Source organism: Pistacia vera, unplaced genomic scaffold, assembly GCF_008641045.1.
Source record: "Pistacia vera cultivar Batoury unplaced genomic scaffold, PisVer_v2 Contig578, whole genome shotgun sequence".
Classification (NCBI taxonomy): domain Eukaryota; kingdom Viridiplantae; phylum Streptophyta; class Magnoliopsida; order Sapindales; family Anacardiaceae; genus Pistacia; species Pistacia vera.
The window spans coordinates 367,683-387,153 of NW_022196421.1; the positions used below are offsets into that span (position 1 = coordinate 367,683).

Below are 19,471 nucleotides of genomic sequence, written 5' to 3' on the forward strand. Positions count from 1 at the left end.
AATAATAATAAAAATAGAAATAAAATATCCAAAAAGGGTAGAATAATTTAAAAACAAAAAAGGAAAGAGAAATTGAGCGATTCGAGGTGGAGATATTCAAATTAGTTACAGAGCAAAAAAGTGAAAGTGGAAAGAGCGTTGAATCGAGTAATTCGATTGCTTCGCTTTACAGACTGATAGAGGAAGAGAGGGACACAGAGAGAGTAGCGAGAGTTGGTTTTCTTTGTGAAGAAAGTAGGAAGTGAAAACAGACACAATTAGGGTAAAATCTAGGGTTTAGGCGAAGATGACGGATGTGATACTTCACATATACGACGTGACGAATAGTGGATCGGACAAGACCAACAACACTATCATGCAAATCAATAAGATCTTCAAAGACGGTATTGGCGTCGGCGGTATCTTCCACAGCGCTGTTCAGGTCCCTTTCTATCTCTATCTTTATGTTTAAATGTGTTTGTGCATTGCTGAGTGAGTGTGAATGAGATCAAGGTTTTTTAAGTAATATCAGTCTTTAGATATGTGAATGACGGTAATAATTGATTGTGTTAGTTGTGTAATGTAGTGAGATCTGCAATTTTCGTGTGTTTGTTTGGTGTGTTTAATTGTGTTAATGCTTTACAGTAGAATTGCCGACAAATCTGCCTCACCTAAAATTAGGTCAAGTTTGTATTCTTCGAGTTTACTCTTACACTTACAGGGCCTCTATTTATTGGTCAATTAATTGGGCGTGTCTTATGAGTGTTGTGGATTTATAAAATGAACTCTGCCCTGGTTGTGGCTGATCTTCCTCTTGGACTAGTTACTGGTCATCGTCTCTAGCAAATCAGATGTGTACTTATGAGGAATGGATTTCTGATCTTTATTGCCCTTCAGAGAAATAGTTGCAGGCTAGCTTAGAGGTTATTTTTTCCTAATATTGTTACTGTAAGGAATGTGCAACTCAATTTGAAGAATTAGTTTTGGATTCTTGCTCTAAGTTTTCTTTGTTAAAATAATATATACTTGAGTCCATTAGAAAGGATAGTAGGAGCTCTTTCTCCTTGAGGCCTGCTTGTCAATTCATAGGATTGTGGCTGTTTATGTCAAGATATATTACTCTGCAGTGCTATGCTTCTTAGTTTCTTTTCATTATGTGCGCATTATGTTCAGAGCTGTAAGATGCAAGGAGGCAACCTCGTATGTTTGAGATCTAGGATTAGTTGAGTTGTACATAGTTGTATCTCTTGTTTGGGAATCTAAACTTGTAAACAGAACTAAGGTCTCCATATGTCATATAAAGCAATGTCATCTGCTATGTTGCCTATTTAAATCAATTTTATTTTCTTTAACTTTCTCACATCCAGTCTGAGATTGCTCTACCATCTCTTCTTGAAATACTTTATGGGAAAGGGTTATGCTCAAACTTTGAAAACCTATGATTTCTTATTTTTCTGTGAAGAAAAGAAAATTGGTGCCACTTATTAGTTTTGTTGGATACTCTTTGCCACATGTTAGCCATATTATTTTATGCGGTGCGTTCAAATTGCAGTTTATTCCATGTATATTTCAGATTCTTATAGCTTTGCAATTTATGTTCTTTGTCGTTAACATTTATTTGATATATAACTTTTGATTGCTAATATCTTATTTCATTAATTATATTGAGTGATAATTTTGTCCGAACTTGACAGTTATATGGCGATGAAGAATGGTCTTTTGGGTTCTGCGAACATGGATCAGGAGTTTTTAGCTGCCCATCTGGAAAGAATCCAATGTATACATATCGCGAATGTATTGTCCTTGGAAAAACAAACTTTTCAATCTTCAAGGTGAATCAGATATTGCGGGAACTTAGTCGAGAGTGGCCTGGAAGTTCATATGACTTGTTATCCAGAAACTGCAACCACTTTTGTGATGAGTTGTGCGAAAGACTTGGTGTGCCAAAGCTTCCAGGTAAACTTTTTCAGATTATGTAGTCTGCTATCCGTCCACTTGAATTCTTAAATTCTGGTTTGTGATACATAGGGATGGATTGATTCCTATGCGTTTTTCATGTGAACTGTTTGATATATGAGGAGCACTGGCGTACAGATGCTCAATTGACTAAGCAAGACTTTGAGATATACAATGGAAAGGCAATATAAAAACAATGATAAAAGCAGCTAGTGATGTATTGATATGCAAGTTATTTTCTTTTTATTATTTAGTTTTAATTCCTAAGAGAGGCATCAACTCAGATATGGATAAGCGATCTATAAAAAATTTGATTGTATATTTTGCAATTTAATTTGTTCATGGTTGTCTTGCCCTTGCAAGCTCTACCATGAGTAGGGGTGGGGAATGGGTTAAATGGGTGCTGTTTTATACTAGGCTTCTAGCTGAATCCATGGTCTGTTCTAACTATGAGTTTGTACATGTAAGATAGAACAACTGAGCTTCAGTTTGTTGTCCTTTTATCTTTCTTCTTCTTCTTCTTCCCTTTTTTTTTTTTAATTTTTTTTTAATGGGGATCAGTAGGAAGATTAGGGGAGGGAGGACCATGTTTTTTATTGCTTTTGTGCTCCGTGCTGTTGACTACTTTATTCAAAGAGGTTTTTTTTTTCTGAGATTATGCCCTGTCCAGAGGTTTTTTCTATTTAAAAATATTGTCTTCAGTGTTGATAGGTTATTTCTTCCTTTGTAGAATTATGGTAATAAATGATAATATGAATCTTGTTATAATTTCTGTAACAGGCTGGGTTAATCGTTTTGCCAACGCTGGTGATGCTGCCATGGAAGTAGCGGGAACCACTGCATTACGGGTGAGATGCCATTCTGCATTTTGTTTGCTTATAACCTGCAGGATATCAGAATATTACCCCTTTTTTATGTGAATGTCTATAGCTGGATCTATTGAATAACAGATAACTGTTTTACACTCACACATGTACAATTTGTGAATAAATGTTAATTTTTGTGGTTATTTTATGCATTTGCTCTGCAATGTTGCTTGATTCCAATTGTTACGGGAAATGCTTGGAAAATGTTGATGTTTTTACCTGTAGTGGAGAATATTTGATGTTGAATATTTGTGAAGGTTTAGAAGTAACTCCCTATTCCTGATTATTCAACACATAATCTTACACTAAACTATAGAATTTGGACTTAGGAGTTGCCATTCACATCTGCTTTCATTTACTGTTTAGCGGTGTTAAAATCTGGTGGCTTGAATTAAGCTTGTAGCTGTCATGTACCATTGCCATCAGACATGAAATGTGGATGAGTAATCAGATTGGAATTGTTTTAAGTTCTTGTGTCTCTCAAGCATTTTTTTGTTTGGATATTTAATGATAACAGTTCAAATGTAAACCCTTATTAATAGGTTTGAGAGTTTTGCTTTGTGAATAACATTGCCTTTACTTTCTTGTTTGTGCTATTGCAGTTGAGACAAGCCAGGACAGAGATTGTCTCGGCTAGCAAAGTGGCTTATCGTTTCCTTCTGGGTGTTGCTAACAATGGTAATGGCAACAGCAATGGGCCTGTTCCTGATTCCCCAAGCAATTTAATCAGAGGGACACCTAGATTTCAAGCAACTTGGTTTAAAAATCTCATCACTACTGGCGCTAAACCTTCAAGTAGTTCAGATATTGAGAATAACGAGGGGGATACCCCATCCACAACAGGAGCAAAGTCCATCAGAAGTCCTACCGCAACTGAATCTACATCGTGATATAGGAGGAAACTTTTTTCCCAGCAAGATATTCATTCTGTATCAAATGTAAAGTGTCCAATCGTTCCAATTAATATTTGTTCAATTGACTCAAAGGTTCGTTTGATGTATCTGTACGTATTTTCTCCTCACAAACTGATTACGTGCTTGATTCTTCATTAAAGTGTGGAAGTTCTCATGCTGTGCTTTAGGCTGTTCTTACATTCTTCAAAGACACAAGGCGCTTATGTATGTTTGTAGATTTAGACCCTTTCATTCGGTGAAGTAAAAAAATTCCATTTTTATTTTTTATCTTTTTGCCTGTTAGGGTGTGATACTTGCTCATCTGTAAGTCAACTTTCAGGATCCAATTTGGACTTGTACGTTCATTTATGATGGCTTCTTTGTCGCTAGATAAATCAACAAAAGATCTATAATTCGAATTTTGGAAGAAAATGTTTTTGTGGTTGCAACCTTCCAAACCTGCTAGGGCCAAGGCAATAATACAAAAACTTGGGTGTGTTTGTTTTGTTATTTTGGGTAGATTTTTAAAATAGTATTGTCGAGTTGGGCCGAGTTATTATTACGAGAATAAAATTTGAATAAAATATGTTTGGTAGAGTATTTTGACATTTTTATTTGAGTAGAATAAATTGTTAAATATATGTGTGGTATATTTTTTATAAATGATTTATTAATACAATATTTTGGTGCATTTTGTTAAAATAATTTATTATTATAACCTAAAAACTTATTAATTAACATTTTAATAATATTAAACATTTGATTGGTAATTTCGTAACAACTAAATTAAAAAAAAAAAATTCCCACATTATTTTCAAGTAATATTCAAACTGTTTAAAAACACCACATTAATACATATATGACAAAGCTACTAATTATCAACCATTAGAATCGTTTGTACACCTATATTCCATTGACAACTACGACATGGTCATATGTGTTGCCCACGTTTCAGTCGTAATGTTATCCCGTAGAGTCGCCATGTCGTCTATAATACCTTGTTGTGGTTGACTCGATCCCTTTCCATTTCCGTCATCTTTTGCCTCGTTTTAGCCATCAAAATATACTTGCTCATTACCCGTATTTTCAGTATACCGTTGGAAGATAGGGTCTTTGCCATAACAATCTTCCCTTGTTTGTCCAACGGGTAATTGTTCATTCCATTGAGAATACAGAACCTTTTTTTTAAAACACCAAAGGTTCTCTCGACAACATTGTGAAGTGATACATGTCTATAGTTAAACAACTCTTGTGGCCCCCTCCGGTTACGACGGTGATCATAAATATGGTAAGCCACTAACCTGTGAGGGGCAAGGAACACCTCTTTATTTGGATAACCCACATAAACCAAATAGTATTTTCCTGTAATAAAATCACGCATGTTACTTGAATTCCAGGGCCTAAAAAATGGAGCCAATACGCTATAATACGTAAGGAAGATACTTATACCTGGTGGAGGATGTGGGAATCCAGAATTAGGATCATTAAGAACTTAATTTAAAACTCTTGGATCATGCGCATATATTTCCCATCCAGTGACGACATAAGTGAACATCATCCTAAAGTGGCATACAACCATTACATTCTATGACAACGTTCCTTTGCGATTCTGGTACCTATCGCCAAACTCCTGTGGAATCGAAGCATAAACATGTGTGCCATCAATGGCTCCAATACGGTCCTATCATTAAAATTGAATTTTAGCAATATTAATCGACTATCAACATTAATAACACAATGAACTTAACTATCCACTAATATAAAACATAATGAAGAAGTACCTTAAAGAAAGGGTAATATTTTCGGTTGGTTGATATTTCTAGTGGAACATCACTGAAGTCAAGTGGCCTGATAAACTCTGTCTTCAACTCACATATCGCCTCGCAAACTTTGCCAACATATTTAGAGACCGTCTCACCCGAATATTGGAAATCCTCTATCATCGTTTTGATTGGCTCGTTTTTACCTACGATTGTAAAAAATATCATGACTTGTTCTTCAATACTCATCCTCCTGGTTGCTCGCAATTTCCCTTGTTGTGCCAAAATGTAACATAAGTTTGTAAAACAGTCTTTGTCCATGCGGCACTTATCAAAGATTCTATCATCATGATCATTTAGTACTTCCAACATGTAATCATGACCAGTCAATACAGATGTATGTCGTAAGTGACGCCCATCTGTTTCCAACATGACAATAGCACATAGTGCAACTGTTATATCTGTCAGTATTTCTTTTTTGTCATCTGTAGTACTTCGTCTTCTTCTTGTATGCCTAAACGATGCCATTTAAACTTGTACATTTGTAAAACATTGATCATCATTTAATAGTTGTTGCAGTACTTAGCAAAATATAACATTCAATTTTTAATTCTAATTACAATCCCAAACTCATATGAAACATGTTATCTCACACAAAACAATAGTACAATGAATAAGTTCATACAGTAGCAGACATCTGGGTACATTTTTCAAATCAAGGTGCTGAAAAAAAGTTTGGGTTAGCCGTAAAAGGAATAAGTGCCCATTGGCGCATACAAAACTATGGGCAAACACTTAAGACATATAGGGTCATCTACAAATTGCGAAAGTCGTTATAAATCCAATTAGCATTTTCCTCGGGTGGCAGTTTGACGAATACCTCCCGCCACCCTAGATTTTGATATAAGTACTTGACAACCGACATGTAAAACTCTGTGGGTACTTGCATGGCCATCAAGATGTCAATACAATGACTCATGAAAAACGAATCAGATGGAGCACTGGTGTTCTCTTCGTCCCCCTCATCTCCACTGCGATTGCTAGCCCTCGATCTCATACTCCTCTCCACAAGCACGTCCGTCAATCTGCCATCATCCACAAGTACCTGTCCTAAGCCACTTCTCTTCCTCTTATTTTTCGGTCTTGCATGACCAGATGTGTTTGACCGTTTTTCCCCTATCGTCTGATCCGGATTAGGTTTGAAGTCACTATCATCAATGTCAATCGGTCCCTGATCGGAAGAAGTGAAGTTCTTCACAAGTTGAGACGTAGATGTGTACGCATATCTCCCTGTGGCAGTTTGCTTATCAAATATGACTTCATAAAGCTCCTTGTGAGGAAGTCCCTTGTGGAAGAATTGTTGTGCCTGTGGGTTTTGCTAGTAATGAAAAATAAACATATATTAATATCTGTCAGTCCCAAAAAAAATTCGTAAAAGTACAATGTCGTAGATTAATATGAATTTAAAAATTTGAAATTTAACTTGATATATTCTTGCCAAACCTTCAAGGGTCACGTTGGAGTTTGCGACTCATGATCCACACCAAAGCCCGTGTGTTGAAGCAATTTCCGTCATGCTTGATATACTTTTCTCAGGCGAAAATACTTAGAGGTTAGTTGCGTCATGTTGAGTCTCCTCCCAACCAATGATGATAAGTCATCCAACATATCTTGGTAATTTGCTGTTTTTAATTAAAGTACCTTGGGAAGTTTTCGCATGCTCAAACAACAGAACCAGAATTTTGTGGGTCATCTCAGTAGACCAGTTGACATTATCACTCATCTAATAACAGTACTGTGAAAACGACAACCAGGATTGGGACACCATAATAATCAGCAAACACATTACCAACACACATATGCACATTTAAACCTCATAAACAAAACACAGATAAATTGCTACCTAGTTCGATCCAACACTACTTGAAGTCATCAATGCAGAGAAAGCTACAAGCAGTGTTGACCAACAGGGTGTATGATGAACTCCAAGTCTGGAAAAATATCGAAACTTCCTCTTCTGCTAAAAGCATGATTATCAAATCGTGTATCGTATCGTGTATCGAAAACCTAATTTTTTGAATCGTGTATCGCGTATCGTATCGTATCGTAAGATACGCCTTTTTCAAAAAAATTAATAAAATAATCAAAATTTTCTAAAAATTAATATAATCCTCAAGATTAATTAAAGAATTTTGTGGTATTATTGACTTTAAATTACGGTATTACATAATCAAAATTAATCACAAAATTCCAAGATCAATGTCAATATCTATATCTCCACTTATATTATTATTATCATGTAAAATGGGTAATACATATTCCTCTTCACTTTCTCCATGCAAAATAGGTAAATTTGGACAGGTTTTAGTGAATCGGGTTGGGTGACTCGGTTTCGACCCGAATTTTTTTTTGGATCTTTGGCCCAAATTAATAAAGTCGTATCGATTTATATCGATATTTTTAAGGATACAAACGGATACGTATCTTATCGTAGGATACATATTAACGTATCGAATGGTTTAGGATACACTCTCTGATACGTATCGTTGGTGACCTGTATCGAATCGTATCGTATGATACGTATCAGGTATCGTAGGATACTAAGAACCATGACTGAAAGTAGTAATCGATCCTATGACGGTGGACCAAATTATACTAACTTTTGTTCATATGATCGTAATTTGTTCTTACGATCAAATAACAATGTCGAATCTGCCCAAAATTTCCAATAACCATGGTTAATTAACTATAGTTGACAGTAACTATAGTAACCAATTCAACTAACTAAACTAATTACTCCTAACCATATACAACCATATTAACTACAACCTAACCAACTACGAATAAAACACAAACAACTAATGAAATTCATACACTGCATTACATACAAGTAAAACATAAACAAATATAATACAAATGCAAAATAAAACAAATATAAACTAAACCCTAAACAAATGCATAATAAAACAAATATAAAACAAATGCATCCTAAAACATAAACCAAATCAGTGTGCTGCATTGTTTGGGTTACCTTTTAACAAATCATTTGGATCTGGCGGCGTGGGGTTAGAGGAGGGTGGTCGACGATGGGTTAATGAAGTAGTTAAACAACGCTGCTGGTGCTTAAAGAATATGGTGGCCTCAAGTTAGATGAGCTCTCATCGACGATGGTGGTGGAACTGGTGCTCGTTAAAGAAGCCGCTGGCCTCAGGTTGGGGGAGGTTTCACCGACAATGGTGCTGGATCTGGGTCGTGTGAGCCGGTGGTGGCACTCGAAGGTGGTGGCTGTCGAAGGTGGTGGGCTCGGGTTGGAGAAGAAAACCTTTTTTGCTGGTGGATCTGGAGTCCTGTCAACGCTGGAGGTGGTGTTCGAAGGTGGTGGCGGTCGAAGGTGGTGGATGATGGTTGGTGAAATGATTTGCTTTGGGTTCTTAGTCTGTGACTATGGTGTGGAAATGTTATCTGTAATTGTTTCTTTTTCCTTAATAGATCGTGAATGTGTTTATGTCCAGTCGGGGGGTGCTTTGGATATGGGCTGGTGTTTGTTGTTGGTAGGTTGGGTGTGTGGATTTTGGCTTCAATTTTTCAATCTGTCGAGGTTGACAGTTGGGTGTTTTGCTGTTGTCCTCTTCCACTGGTGGTTGTTTTTTTGCTAAATATCGTTGTAGGAGGAGTTTCAGGTTCTTTGGGTGTTGAGTTTGAATGCAGGTGGAAGATGTTCTAGCTTTGATTGTAACGTGGAAGATGGTGACTGTTGGGGATGACGATCTGAATTTCCTGAAGCCGGTGGTGGTTTCAAGTTAAGGGTGGGTTTCTGAATGCCTTAAAATGTGTTAGCATGGTAGGTTTTTGAATGCCTTAAAATGTGTTAGCGTAGTGAAGGAAGAAGAAGAAAATAAGGAAGAGAGAGGAAAAGAAAAAAAAAAAAAAAAAACCGTGCGCTTTTGTTGAATGGTCATTTTGTGCGTCAGGAATCAAATTTTTAGAATTTGATTCTCTGAGTACCAAAACAAACACTTTTTCCCTAAATCCAATTCCAAATACAAATACAAATAGGGAACCAAGGATACCCATCAGTGTCGCAAGGAAGAATCCATTTATAGGCAAGCGCAAGAATCACAAATTGCGTCAGGAACTAATTTGTTTAACATAATATTTAACTATTCCATTTATGGTCAAGAGAAAGAATCACAAATTGCAAAAGGGACTAATTTAGTTAACATATAATCTATAAATATTCGATACAATAAGTCAGCAGATATTTCTAACTCATTAGAGTTAACAAGAACACAAATCTACTAATTGTTCAAGACGTGTGAAAATCAACCATATATGAACCAAGCAACTTCAAGACACAGAATTATGAAAGCAACCCCGACCCACCCCCAAAAAAAAACAGAACCGACTTGGACATGCTAGTGCGGTAATGTTTTTTTGACTGAAGAAGCAAGCAACATTAGAATTTAAGTAGAGGGCTCATTTGTACTAAATATATACAAAACCATTATTTTAGACTTTAAACCACGACTTGTCCCTCTTGAGCATCCCATTAAAAACAATGGCGTCTACTTGTGCATCCTCTGCAATTTGTAGTGATGAAACAGCTTGTGCTGCAATAAGACCAGCAGAGAATTCTGAAGCTCCCCAACCTTCGTCCTCAAGATACGGCATAGTTAGATTTCTTTCAATAGGCCCATACGTAAATGACCAGTCACCATTTCCAAAGTCATCCCACTTGCAGCCAGAACCATACGTGTTAGAGAGCCACCCAATGCCTTCAAGTGTACACTGTGCTCGGTCCTGATGAGGAAGAGATGCTCTCCCTCCACCCATGAAAATGTCAACATTGCTAGTACAATCCCAAGAACTGAATCCCTCTTCTTTGTTCAGCAAAACTTTACATGAATCATCAGAATCGTCACAAAGGACACGGAGAGCAACAGCCTCAGCAATTGCAGCACCCTCTTCATCAAGCCTCTGTTGTTCTTCTTTCTTTTTTTGTTTCTTCTTTTCCAGTTCTGATCGAATGGCTGCAGATGTAGCAAGAGCTTTCTCCAGGCGCCTCTTTTTCTTCTCAGCCTGTTTGATGCGATCCATTTCATCCTTCACCTGCTTCTTCTTTGCTTTTCTCACAACAGGTTGCGCTTTATTACATGCCATGTTATCCATGAATACTACACACGTCTATAGACTCGACCTTTACAAACTCAGTCCTGTTTGCTCAATTTTTTCCTTCAAGAGTATTCCTCTAAAATGTATACATTTCCCTATAATTATCTTTTCTTCTTTCACTTTTCTTTTTCCCTACTAATAACCCTAATTAATTTCTGGTTCAATCTTGTATTGAAAACTTATATAATGCTGACCTATGATCACAACGACTACACCCACTCAGGTCTGTAGGAATACTTCATTTTACGAACAATGCAATCCCAAACAGAAACGACAGGACACAAAAGAAGAGAAAAATGGTACGGACTAACAGACCCATCCCTTGGCAGCATTCTTCCTAATTTCCCACAACCCTTGCATTTACCCATTATCTGCACACCAGGAGAACCAGTACGCTTATCAAAATTGCAGAACCCACAATTTAGTCTTGTTTCAGACAGCTCACATGGCCTTCTCCACTACAAGTAAACAAAACCAAATATTAGCCATTAAAATGCAAAGAAAGTACACACGACAGAAGATTGATTTTCCAATGAATGGCATGAATTCAGATGTAAGGCAAGCACACTGACAAATAAGGTCTTAACCACAGAAAGTTCACAGAAAGGATTCATGATATCTATCAAGCTCTAAGAATAAATATTGCCATCATATTCACATGTTATCTGGGCAAGCAAAAGGGGCACCACATCCATGACAATGACAATGAAACCACTCAAGAAGGTGTAAATTGTTCAAAAAAAATAAAATAAAAAGTTTACACGCCTCACATGACCTTGTCCACAAGAGAAATAAAAGTGATGAACCTCAAAAATTTATATTCATATGACAATTAAAATTACATATTAAAAACATTTAAGAACAAATCCACATCCACAGAAACAATACAAAAGATAAATGGACTACAAAACAAAAATAGACTATACCCAAATCCATAATCAGCATCATCAGACAAAACACTAGAAGGCTGATTCAGAATTCAAAAGGTAATAATAATAACAATAATAATAGTTTACGTGTATTAATATACCCTCATATTATAACTCCCTAAATATAGAGTTTCAAAAGAATACATAACTCTACTAATGCGCAGAAGAAAATATATCGTAAATTTAATGGACCTAAATTTTAGCAATCCATATAGAAAGAGACTCATCATTCAACTATTTATGACCAAACGCATGGCCCACCAGATGCTGTAATCGCACAAAAATATTTCCCCAATTACTCATACATTCATACTGTTAAAAGAAATTCATAGCAACCATATTTTTGGGTTCTTTCTATTGATTTAAAGTTGAGAGCAAGATTCATTATGTCTGAGCTAGGTGTATATTTCATTGGTAAAATGCCTTATTGATTCTTTGTATCAATAAGGCATTTAAAAGTTTTTTCGCCCAGCCCCTAGAAACCTACTTAAAACATTTTAGATCCAAAAGCTAAAACGAGAAACTCAAATAAAAAACATCAACAAAGAAAATCGAAATTTTACTTGCAACCTACATCAGGTGAATTATTCATAGATAAGAAATTCGCAATAAATTCCCTCCTCCCACTCCTTCCCCCCCCNAAAAAAAAAAAAAAATTCTCATATTAATTTCAAGTACTAATCCAACTGTTTAAAAACATCACATTAATACATATATAACAAAGCTACTAATTATCAACCCTTATAATCGTTTGTACACATATACTCCATTAACAACTACAACATGGTCATATGTGTTCGCCACAATTCAGTCGTTATATTATCCCGTAGAGTCGTCATATCATCTATAATACCTTGATGCGGTTGACTTGATCCCTCTCCATTTTCGCCATCTTCTGCCCCATTTTGGCCATCAAAATATACTTGTTCATTGCCCGTATTTTCAGTATACCATTTAAGATAGGGTCCTCCACATTGTACATTCTGATAAAATTATGATGTACACAATATGCCATAACAATCCTCCCTTATTTGTCCAACGGATAATTGTTCATTCCATTGAAAATACGGAACCTTTTTTTTTTTAAACACCAAAGGTTCTCTCGACAACATTACGAAGTGATGCATGTCTGTAGTTAAACAACTCTTGTGGCCCCCTCTGATTATGGCAGTGATCATGAATATGGTAAGCCACTCGCCTATGAGGGCCAAGGAACCCTTTTTGCTATTTGGATAACCCGCATCAACTAAATACTATTTTCCTGTAATAAAATCACACATGTTATTTGAATTCTAGGGCCTCAAAAATGGAGCCAATATGCTATAATACGTAAAGAAGATACTTATACCTAGTGGAGGATGTGGGAATCCAAAATTAGGATAATCAAGAACTAAATTTAAAACTCTTGAATCATGCACAGAACCTTCCCACCCAGTGACGACATAACTGAACATCATCTTAAATTCGCATAAAGCCATTACATTCTATAACAACATTCCTTTGCGATTCCAATACCTATCGCCAAACTCCTGTGGAACCGAAGCGTACACATGTGTGTCATCAATGGCTTCAATATAGTCATATCATCAAAATTGAATTTTAGTAATATTAATCGACTATTAACATTAATAACACAATAAACTTAACTACCCACTAATATAACACAACTAGCCTCTAAGTACTTTCGCTTGAGAAAAGTAATCTGTCAATCCAAAAAAAATTTCGTAAAAGTACGGTGTCGTAGATTAATATGAATTAAAAATTTTGAAATTTACCTTGATATATTCTTGCCAAACCTGTATGGGGCACGTTGGAGTTTGCGACTCATGATCCTAACCAAAGCCCGTGTGTTGAAGCAATTTCAATCATGCTTGATATACTTTTCTCAGGTGAAAGTACTTAGAGGCTAGTTGTGTCACGTTAAGTCTCCTCCCAACCAATGATGATAAGTCATCCAACATACCCTGGTAATCTATTATTTTTATTGAAGTACCGTGGGAAGTTTTCGCACGCTTAGACAACAGAACCATAAATTTATGGGTCATCTCAGCGGACTAGTTGACATTATCACTCATTTAATAATAGTACGGTGAGAACGACAACCAAGATTGGGACACCATAATAATCAGCAAACACATTACCAACACACATACGCACATTTAAACCTCATAAACTAAACACAGATAAATCATTACCTCGTTCGATCTAACACTACTTGAAGTCGTCAATGCAGGGAAAGATACAAGCAATGTTGACCAACAAGGTGTATGATGAACTCCAAGTCTAGAAAAACATCGAAACTTCCTCTTCTGCTGAAAGTAGTAATCGATCATGCGACGGCGGGCCAAATTATGATGACTTTTGTTCATATGATTGTAATTTGTTGTTACGATCAAATAACGATGCTGAATCTGCCCAAAATTTCCAATAACCATGGTTAATTATTTGTAGTTGACAATAACTATAATAACTAATTCAACTAACTAAACTAATTACTCCTAACCATTTACAGCCATATTAACTACAACCTAACCAACTACGAAAAAAACACAAACAACTAATGAAATCCATACACTGCATTGCGTACAAATAAAACATAATCAAATATAATACAAATGCAAAATAAAGCAAATATAAGCTAAACCCAAAACAAATGCAAAATAAAACAAATATTAAACTAATATAAAACAAATGCATCCTAAAACATAAACCAAATCATTCGGATCTGTCGGCGTGGGGTTGGAAGACAATGGTTGACGGTGGGTTACCTCTTAATAAATCATTCGGATCTGCCGGCGTGGGGTTGGAGGACGGTGACCGACGGTGGGTTAATGAAGTAGTTAAACACTGTCGCTACTGCTTAAAGAATGTGGTGGCCTCGTGTTAGATGACCTCTCGTCGACGATGGTGGTGGAACTAGTGCTTACTAAAGAAGCTGTTGCCCTTGGGTTGGGGGAGGTTTCCCCAACGAAGGTGTTGGATCTGGGCTTCTATATGCCAGTCGTGGCGCTCAAAGGCAGTGGGCTCAGGTTGGAGAAGAAAACGTTCCTTTTGCTAGTGGATCTATAGTCCTGTCAACGCTGGAGGTGGCGCTCGAACGTGGTGGTGATCGAAGGTGGTTGGAGAAGAAATGATTTGCTTTCGATCTTGTCGAGCTTGGCAGTGGGGTGTTTTGTTGTTGTCCTCTTCCGCTGGTGGTTGTTTTTTTACTAAATATCTTGGTAGGAGGAGTTTCAGGTTCTTTGGGTGTTGAGTTTGAATGCAGGTGGAAGATGGTCTACCTTTGGTTGTAACATGGAAGATGGTCACTGTTGAGGATGATGATCTGGATTTCTTAACGCCGGTGATGATTTGAAGTTAAGGGTGGGTTTTTGAATGCCTTGAAATGTGTTAGCGTGGTCGGTTTTTGAATGCCTTCAACCATGTTAGCATGGTGAAGGAAAAAGAAGAAGAAAATAAGGAAGAGAGAGGAAAAGCATAAAAAAAAAAAAAAAACTCAACTTTTGTCAGAACGGTCATTTACTGTGTCAAAAATCAAATTTTTAGAATTTGATTCTCTGAGTATTGAAACAAACACATTTCCCCTACATCCAATTCCAAATACAAATACAAATAGGGAGCCAAACGCACCCTAGGCTGCATTTGATACACTTTTTTTTAATAAGATTTATAAAATCCTATTCTGAATACAATTTAGGATAAGATTCTGAGAATTTGTTTGGTACATTATTAGAAAACATTTTCTGAAAATATTTAGATTAGTTTTAACCCCTACATTTGTTAATTTAGCTAAACACCCCCCACAATAAAAGTTTATAAATTAAAAAAAATACCCCCACCCACCCAATCAACTTCCAGCAACCAGCCACCATCGTCGGACGGTGGCTGTCAGTCATCTTAAATGGCACATGATCAGCTGGCTCTAGCCGATCATGCACCAATCTTACCATTTTCGGCCAAATCCACAGTGGATTTGGCTGGAAAAGGCTAAATCTACGGCCAAAATCTGGACATCAATGACAGCCAAGATATGATTATCGTTAATTGCCAAATCTCTAGCTGTAGATCTGGTTGTTTTCGACCAGATCACTGTGGATCTAACTGAAAAAGGCAAGATCGACGCACAATTGGCTAGATCCAACCGGTCATGTGTCGTTCTGGAACCGACGGTGGCAACGACGGCATTGGCTGCTGGCAGGTGATAATTGTTTTACCCTTACACAGGTTAACGTCTATTAGAATCGGAAAAATCTATCCTGATATTTTAAACTGTACGATATAGACCATACTAGACCCGAACCCTAGTGGCATAATGTAATTATCTTAATAAACACATATATTATATAATAATATGCAATAGTAAAATAATAATACTAGAAACATAGGCTCCTACATTGAAATGTAAACAATAAGAAGCAAAACCGCGTAATTGAACATGAGCCCATGGGCCCAAATGTTCCATTTTCAAGGTCCAAGTGGAGCACCACTTTTAATTAAATATTTCTTCTTTAGTCGATTTGTTTATAAGTCATTCTATAGTACAGTAGTACTTACATAATTACACTGAGAGAACAATTTTCTTTTTTCTTTTCTGATGATACATCGTATATATATTTATTTACCTACTCGTATTTACGATGAATAAGTTTTGAAATAAATACCCATATAATATAATTTTATTGGACTGTCTAAGGATAATGTGGTACGTCAAAATGACATAAGCATGACTCGCCCATTGGTCATTACTCAAATGCAGAAGTGACGGTGGGCCGTGCCGAAAAATTTAAGGCCCATCATGTCGTGTGTCGTGTTGTGCTAAAGCCCACAAAAATTCATGCCTTATCGTACTATGCCGGCCCACCAAATTTGAAGGCACAAGGCACGACCCGTTATATATTTTGTCATGCTTTGGACCCACCCACATGCTTTGTAAAAATATTTAATTTTAATATTCATAAATTATGGTAATTTTGATTATTACTAACAATTATTATAAAAGTATTTTATATGTTATATTCAATGACATTTTGTATTATACTAATTAAAAAAATATATAATCACTAAAAAATATAATAAAATAATCAGATATTGAAATATTAATTGAATTTTAATACTTTTTATTATTTATAAATTATAATTATAAATTACAAATACAAACTTATAAATTAAGATTAAGAATTATTATACATATTCATTTTCATTAATTTCTAAATTCTTAAATTTTTTTTCAATTTTTTTTTTAGTGTCATGTTGTGCCAGCTCATGTGCCTTTTTTAAGGCCCACGAAACGGCCCGCATATTTTCATACCCTATCCTGGGCGGCACGACCTACCATTGGCTTTGCTCAAATGTGTCTTTTTAATATTAGTTTATTAGTAAAAACTTGTCTAATAATTTTGCTTGAAATTCTCTTATATACTTTTTTTTTTAAATAATAATAAATACATTCGTGAAGAAATTATCACTTTAATAATTATTATTTGTACGCTATTAATTGATATGATAATATTATCGAATAAATTATCAGAATAATAATACCTTTCTCAACATGAAATGTGATTATGATCGTGGGAACGTTCATTGAAACCACATACAAATGAACAATAATAGAAAACCGGTTAGATTAAATCTAAGGCAGAAGTTAAGATCTATACAGTCAAATAATTGATAAATTAATAATAAGCCTTTTGAGGAAGAATAATTAAATAATTTTAATAAATCAATTATTAATATAACATGTGCGGGTCCATATATATAAGATATGTCCCTTAATATTTTGTAGTCAACAAGGGACACCATTTTTATAGATAACATTAAATAATATAATAATAATAATAACAACAACAACAACAATAATAATAAAAGGGTATAAAAAGAGATGAAATACAAATGCATTAAGAAAATAATAATAATAAGACTCATGTTATTGTATTTTTTTCCATTAATATAATGAACTCTCACATATAAACCGAGATTCACTTCTTGAAATCTTGATGTATATGATGAACTTGAATCGTCTAACATTGATCATGATCTTCCTGCTAATAAATATAAAATATTACATATGTAAAAAGCTCTGAATCCATGGAGTGATCGATCAACAGTTTACATATATATATATATATATATGTTTGGTGTTTCTGTATTTACAAGTAAAACTCTTCAACAAAACCTACCTGTTGTGCAGAGGATCGGGGCAAGAGGGCACTTCTCGATTGATGGTAGCAACAAAACTTGAATCATCGTCATCTACAGTATTGTTTTTACTTGAAGAAGAAGTACTTTTGTCCCAAATCTGAGGCTTATTCTTCTGTGTGTCTGCAGCTTGTAGATATCTCCCTGCCAGGGCTTCATGTCCCAGAAATGACATGCTTAATAAGAAGAGCAGAAGAAGAGTGAACTGAACTTGATTCCTTGACCTCAACATGGCTTCTTTGGTACTCTAGGAAACACTTTCAAGAACCACTTTTAAGAAGCACTTCTATTGAAAAGGATGAGAAAAGAAGAGAGAGAGAGAGAGAGAGAGAGAGAGCTTGGACTTGTTGTGTAAGACTGTAAGTTAGTGGTGAATTTAAAGAGAAAGACAGAAAAACGTTAGTCAAACCTATGTTATTGGATATTATAAAGTTTTTATTTTATAGATTTCAAAGAGTTTGAAGATTAAATATGAAATGTGTTACATCATTCACACTCAAAATTACCAAAATACCCCTAAGGTTTTGAAAATAACAGAAATCGCTTAACGGTTAAGTTTTAGCTATTAAGAGGGCAATTTGATGGTAGTAAATTTTAATGGTAGGGAAATTTTTGTTATTTCAAAAACCTTGGGGGGTTTTGTAATTACATCTTACCTTAGGGGGTCTATGTTAACCCAATATTTTAATAATAAAATGAACCAAACCAAACCCAACTGAGGAAATTGTCTAAAAAAGGGGCCTCAAAATCAGGATCTTACGTATGAGTATTTGACCCTTCTATTGGGTTGTTTTCACTTTCTTCAAATTTCCTCATCTAAAAGTCTAAAATGGTGAGAATGTCCATGCTGGTTAATGCTGTTTTCTAGGGCTTGTTTTATATTTGTTTATGACAATTTGATTTGTTAATTGTGTTTTGTGTTTCACAAACTAAGGGTGCTTTGCCTTTAGAAGAAAGAACATAGGTTTGGTGGGAAAAGGCATCTTTAGAGTTTGTTTTGTTGGGTTTAGGTTTAAATTAATATTTGTTTACTATGCCTTTGTTTCTTCTCTTGGACTGGCTCTGAGTCTGACATTGCATTTCTTTTTTTTTTTAATAATTTTTTCTATGATCTGGTTTCGTCTTACTTGATCACACATCTATCTATACATAATTTCCTATTCTATTCTACCCCATTAATGTTTACAAACTTATCATTCGGATGACATCAGACGACAACTTTCGCACTTTTGATCAACTCTCAGAATTTCAAAATTGTATCATGGATACCCTTATGCCCTAACTTCGTTACATTATCATTTGTAATAGACAAGTAAAGTGGTCACTTTGATCTTATAAAACATTGTTGAGATAAAATAATAACTTTGGTCCTATAAGAAAGTGATATGCAAAAGGGTATCTATGATAAAAGTTTTTAAACTTTGAGGGTCCATTTAATAATGCAAAAAGGCATCCATGATTCAATTGTCAACCAAACCATTAATTTGGAAAACTTAAAAAGTCTCCCATGAAAAATAGCAAACCAAGATCCTATTTTAATCTTCCAAAATGTGATAATTATGTTTGAAATGTATAAGTATGATTTTGGAAATTAAAGGCCCCAATAAGAGACTAAATGCCCACATGTTTGACTTTAGAACAAACCTTATGTAACACGATTTTTCAAGTCCATTTGCAATTATTCTATATATGCTCTTCAGACGTCTCTATTTCGAGAATTA

General features: G+C 35.4%; 3 protein-coding genes across 4 annotated transcripts; 1 reads left to right on the plus strand and 2 right to left on the minus strand.

The window, feature by feature from the left end:
- Nucleotides 1-3,706, plus strand: LOC116109344 (deSI-like protein At4g17486). The gene is made up of 4 exons (XM_031395569.1): nucleotides 1-421; nucleotides 1,674-1,935; nucleotides 2,716-2,783; nucleotides 3,404-3,706. Exons 1-4 carry the CDS (start codon nucleotides 287-289, stop codon nucleotides 3,689-3,691), a joined length of 753 nt encoding a protein of 250 aa, XP_031251429.1. The 5' UTR covers nucleotides 1-286; the 3' UTR covers nucleotides 3,692-3,706.
- A 6,223-nt stretch (nucleotides 3,707-9,929) lies between these two features.
- Nucleotides 9,930-10,623, minus strand: LOC116109346. The gene has a single exon (XM_031395571.1). It carries the CDS (start codon nucleotides 10,621-10,623, stop codon nucleotides 9,964-9,966), a length of 660 nt encoding a protein of 219 aa, XP_031251431.1. The 3' UTR covers nucleotides 9,930-9,963.
- Nucleotides 10,624-17,433: 6,810 nt separating this feature from the next.
- On the minus strand, nucleotides 17,434-18,077 carry LOC116109347. Of its 2 annotated transcripts, none has more exons than XM_031395574.1 (2): nucleotides 17,732-18,077; nucleotides 17,434-17,593 (listed from the first exon to the last, which is right to left on the minus strand). In XM_031395574.1, the coding sequence occupies exons 1-2, from the start codon at nucleotides 17,980-17,982 to the stop codon at nucleotides 17,497-17,499; spliced, it is 348 nt and encodes a 115-aa protein (XP_031251434.1). In that variant the 5' UTR covers nucleotides 17,983-18,077; the 3' UTR covers nucleotides 17,434-17,496. The 2 variants fall into 2 exon arrangements, with proteins under 2 accessions (XP_031251434.1, XP_031251433.1); XM_031395573.1 differs by having other exon boundaries at nucleotides 17,435-17,596.
- Between the last annotated feature and the right edge of the window lie 1,394 nt (nucleotides 18,078-19,471).

Bases quoted from the DNA above. Each gene is read 5' to 3' on its own strand.
- LOC116109344 (XM_031395569.1), top strand. From the start codon at position 287: ATGACGGATGTGATACTTCACATATACGACGTGACGAATAGTGGATCG. The intron at 422-1,673 runs GTCCCTTTCTAT...CGAACTTGACAG, and splicing joins TCTTCCACAGCGCTGTTCAG to TTATATGGCGATGAAGAATG. The intron at 2,784-3,403 runs GTGAGATGCCAT...GTGCTATTGCAG, and splicing joins CGGGAACCACTGCATTACGG to TTGAGACAAGCCAGGACAGA.
- LOC116109346 (XM_031395571.1), bottom strand. From the start codon at position 10,623: ATGGATAACATGGCATGTAATAAAGCGCAACCTGTTGTGAGAAAAGCA.
- LOC116109347 (XM_031395573.1), bottom strand. From the start codon at position 17,982: ATGTTGAGGTCAAGGAATCAAGTTCAGTTCACTCTTCTTCTGCTCTTC. The intron at 17,597-17,731 runs GTAGGTTTTGTT...TATATTTATTAG, and splicing joins CCCGATCCTCTGCACAACAG to CAGGAAGATCATGATCAATG.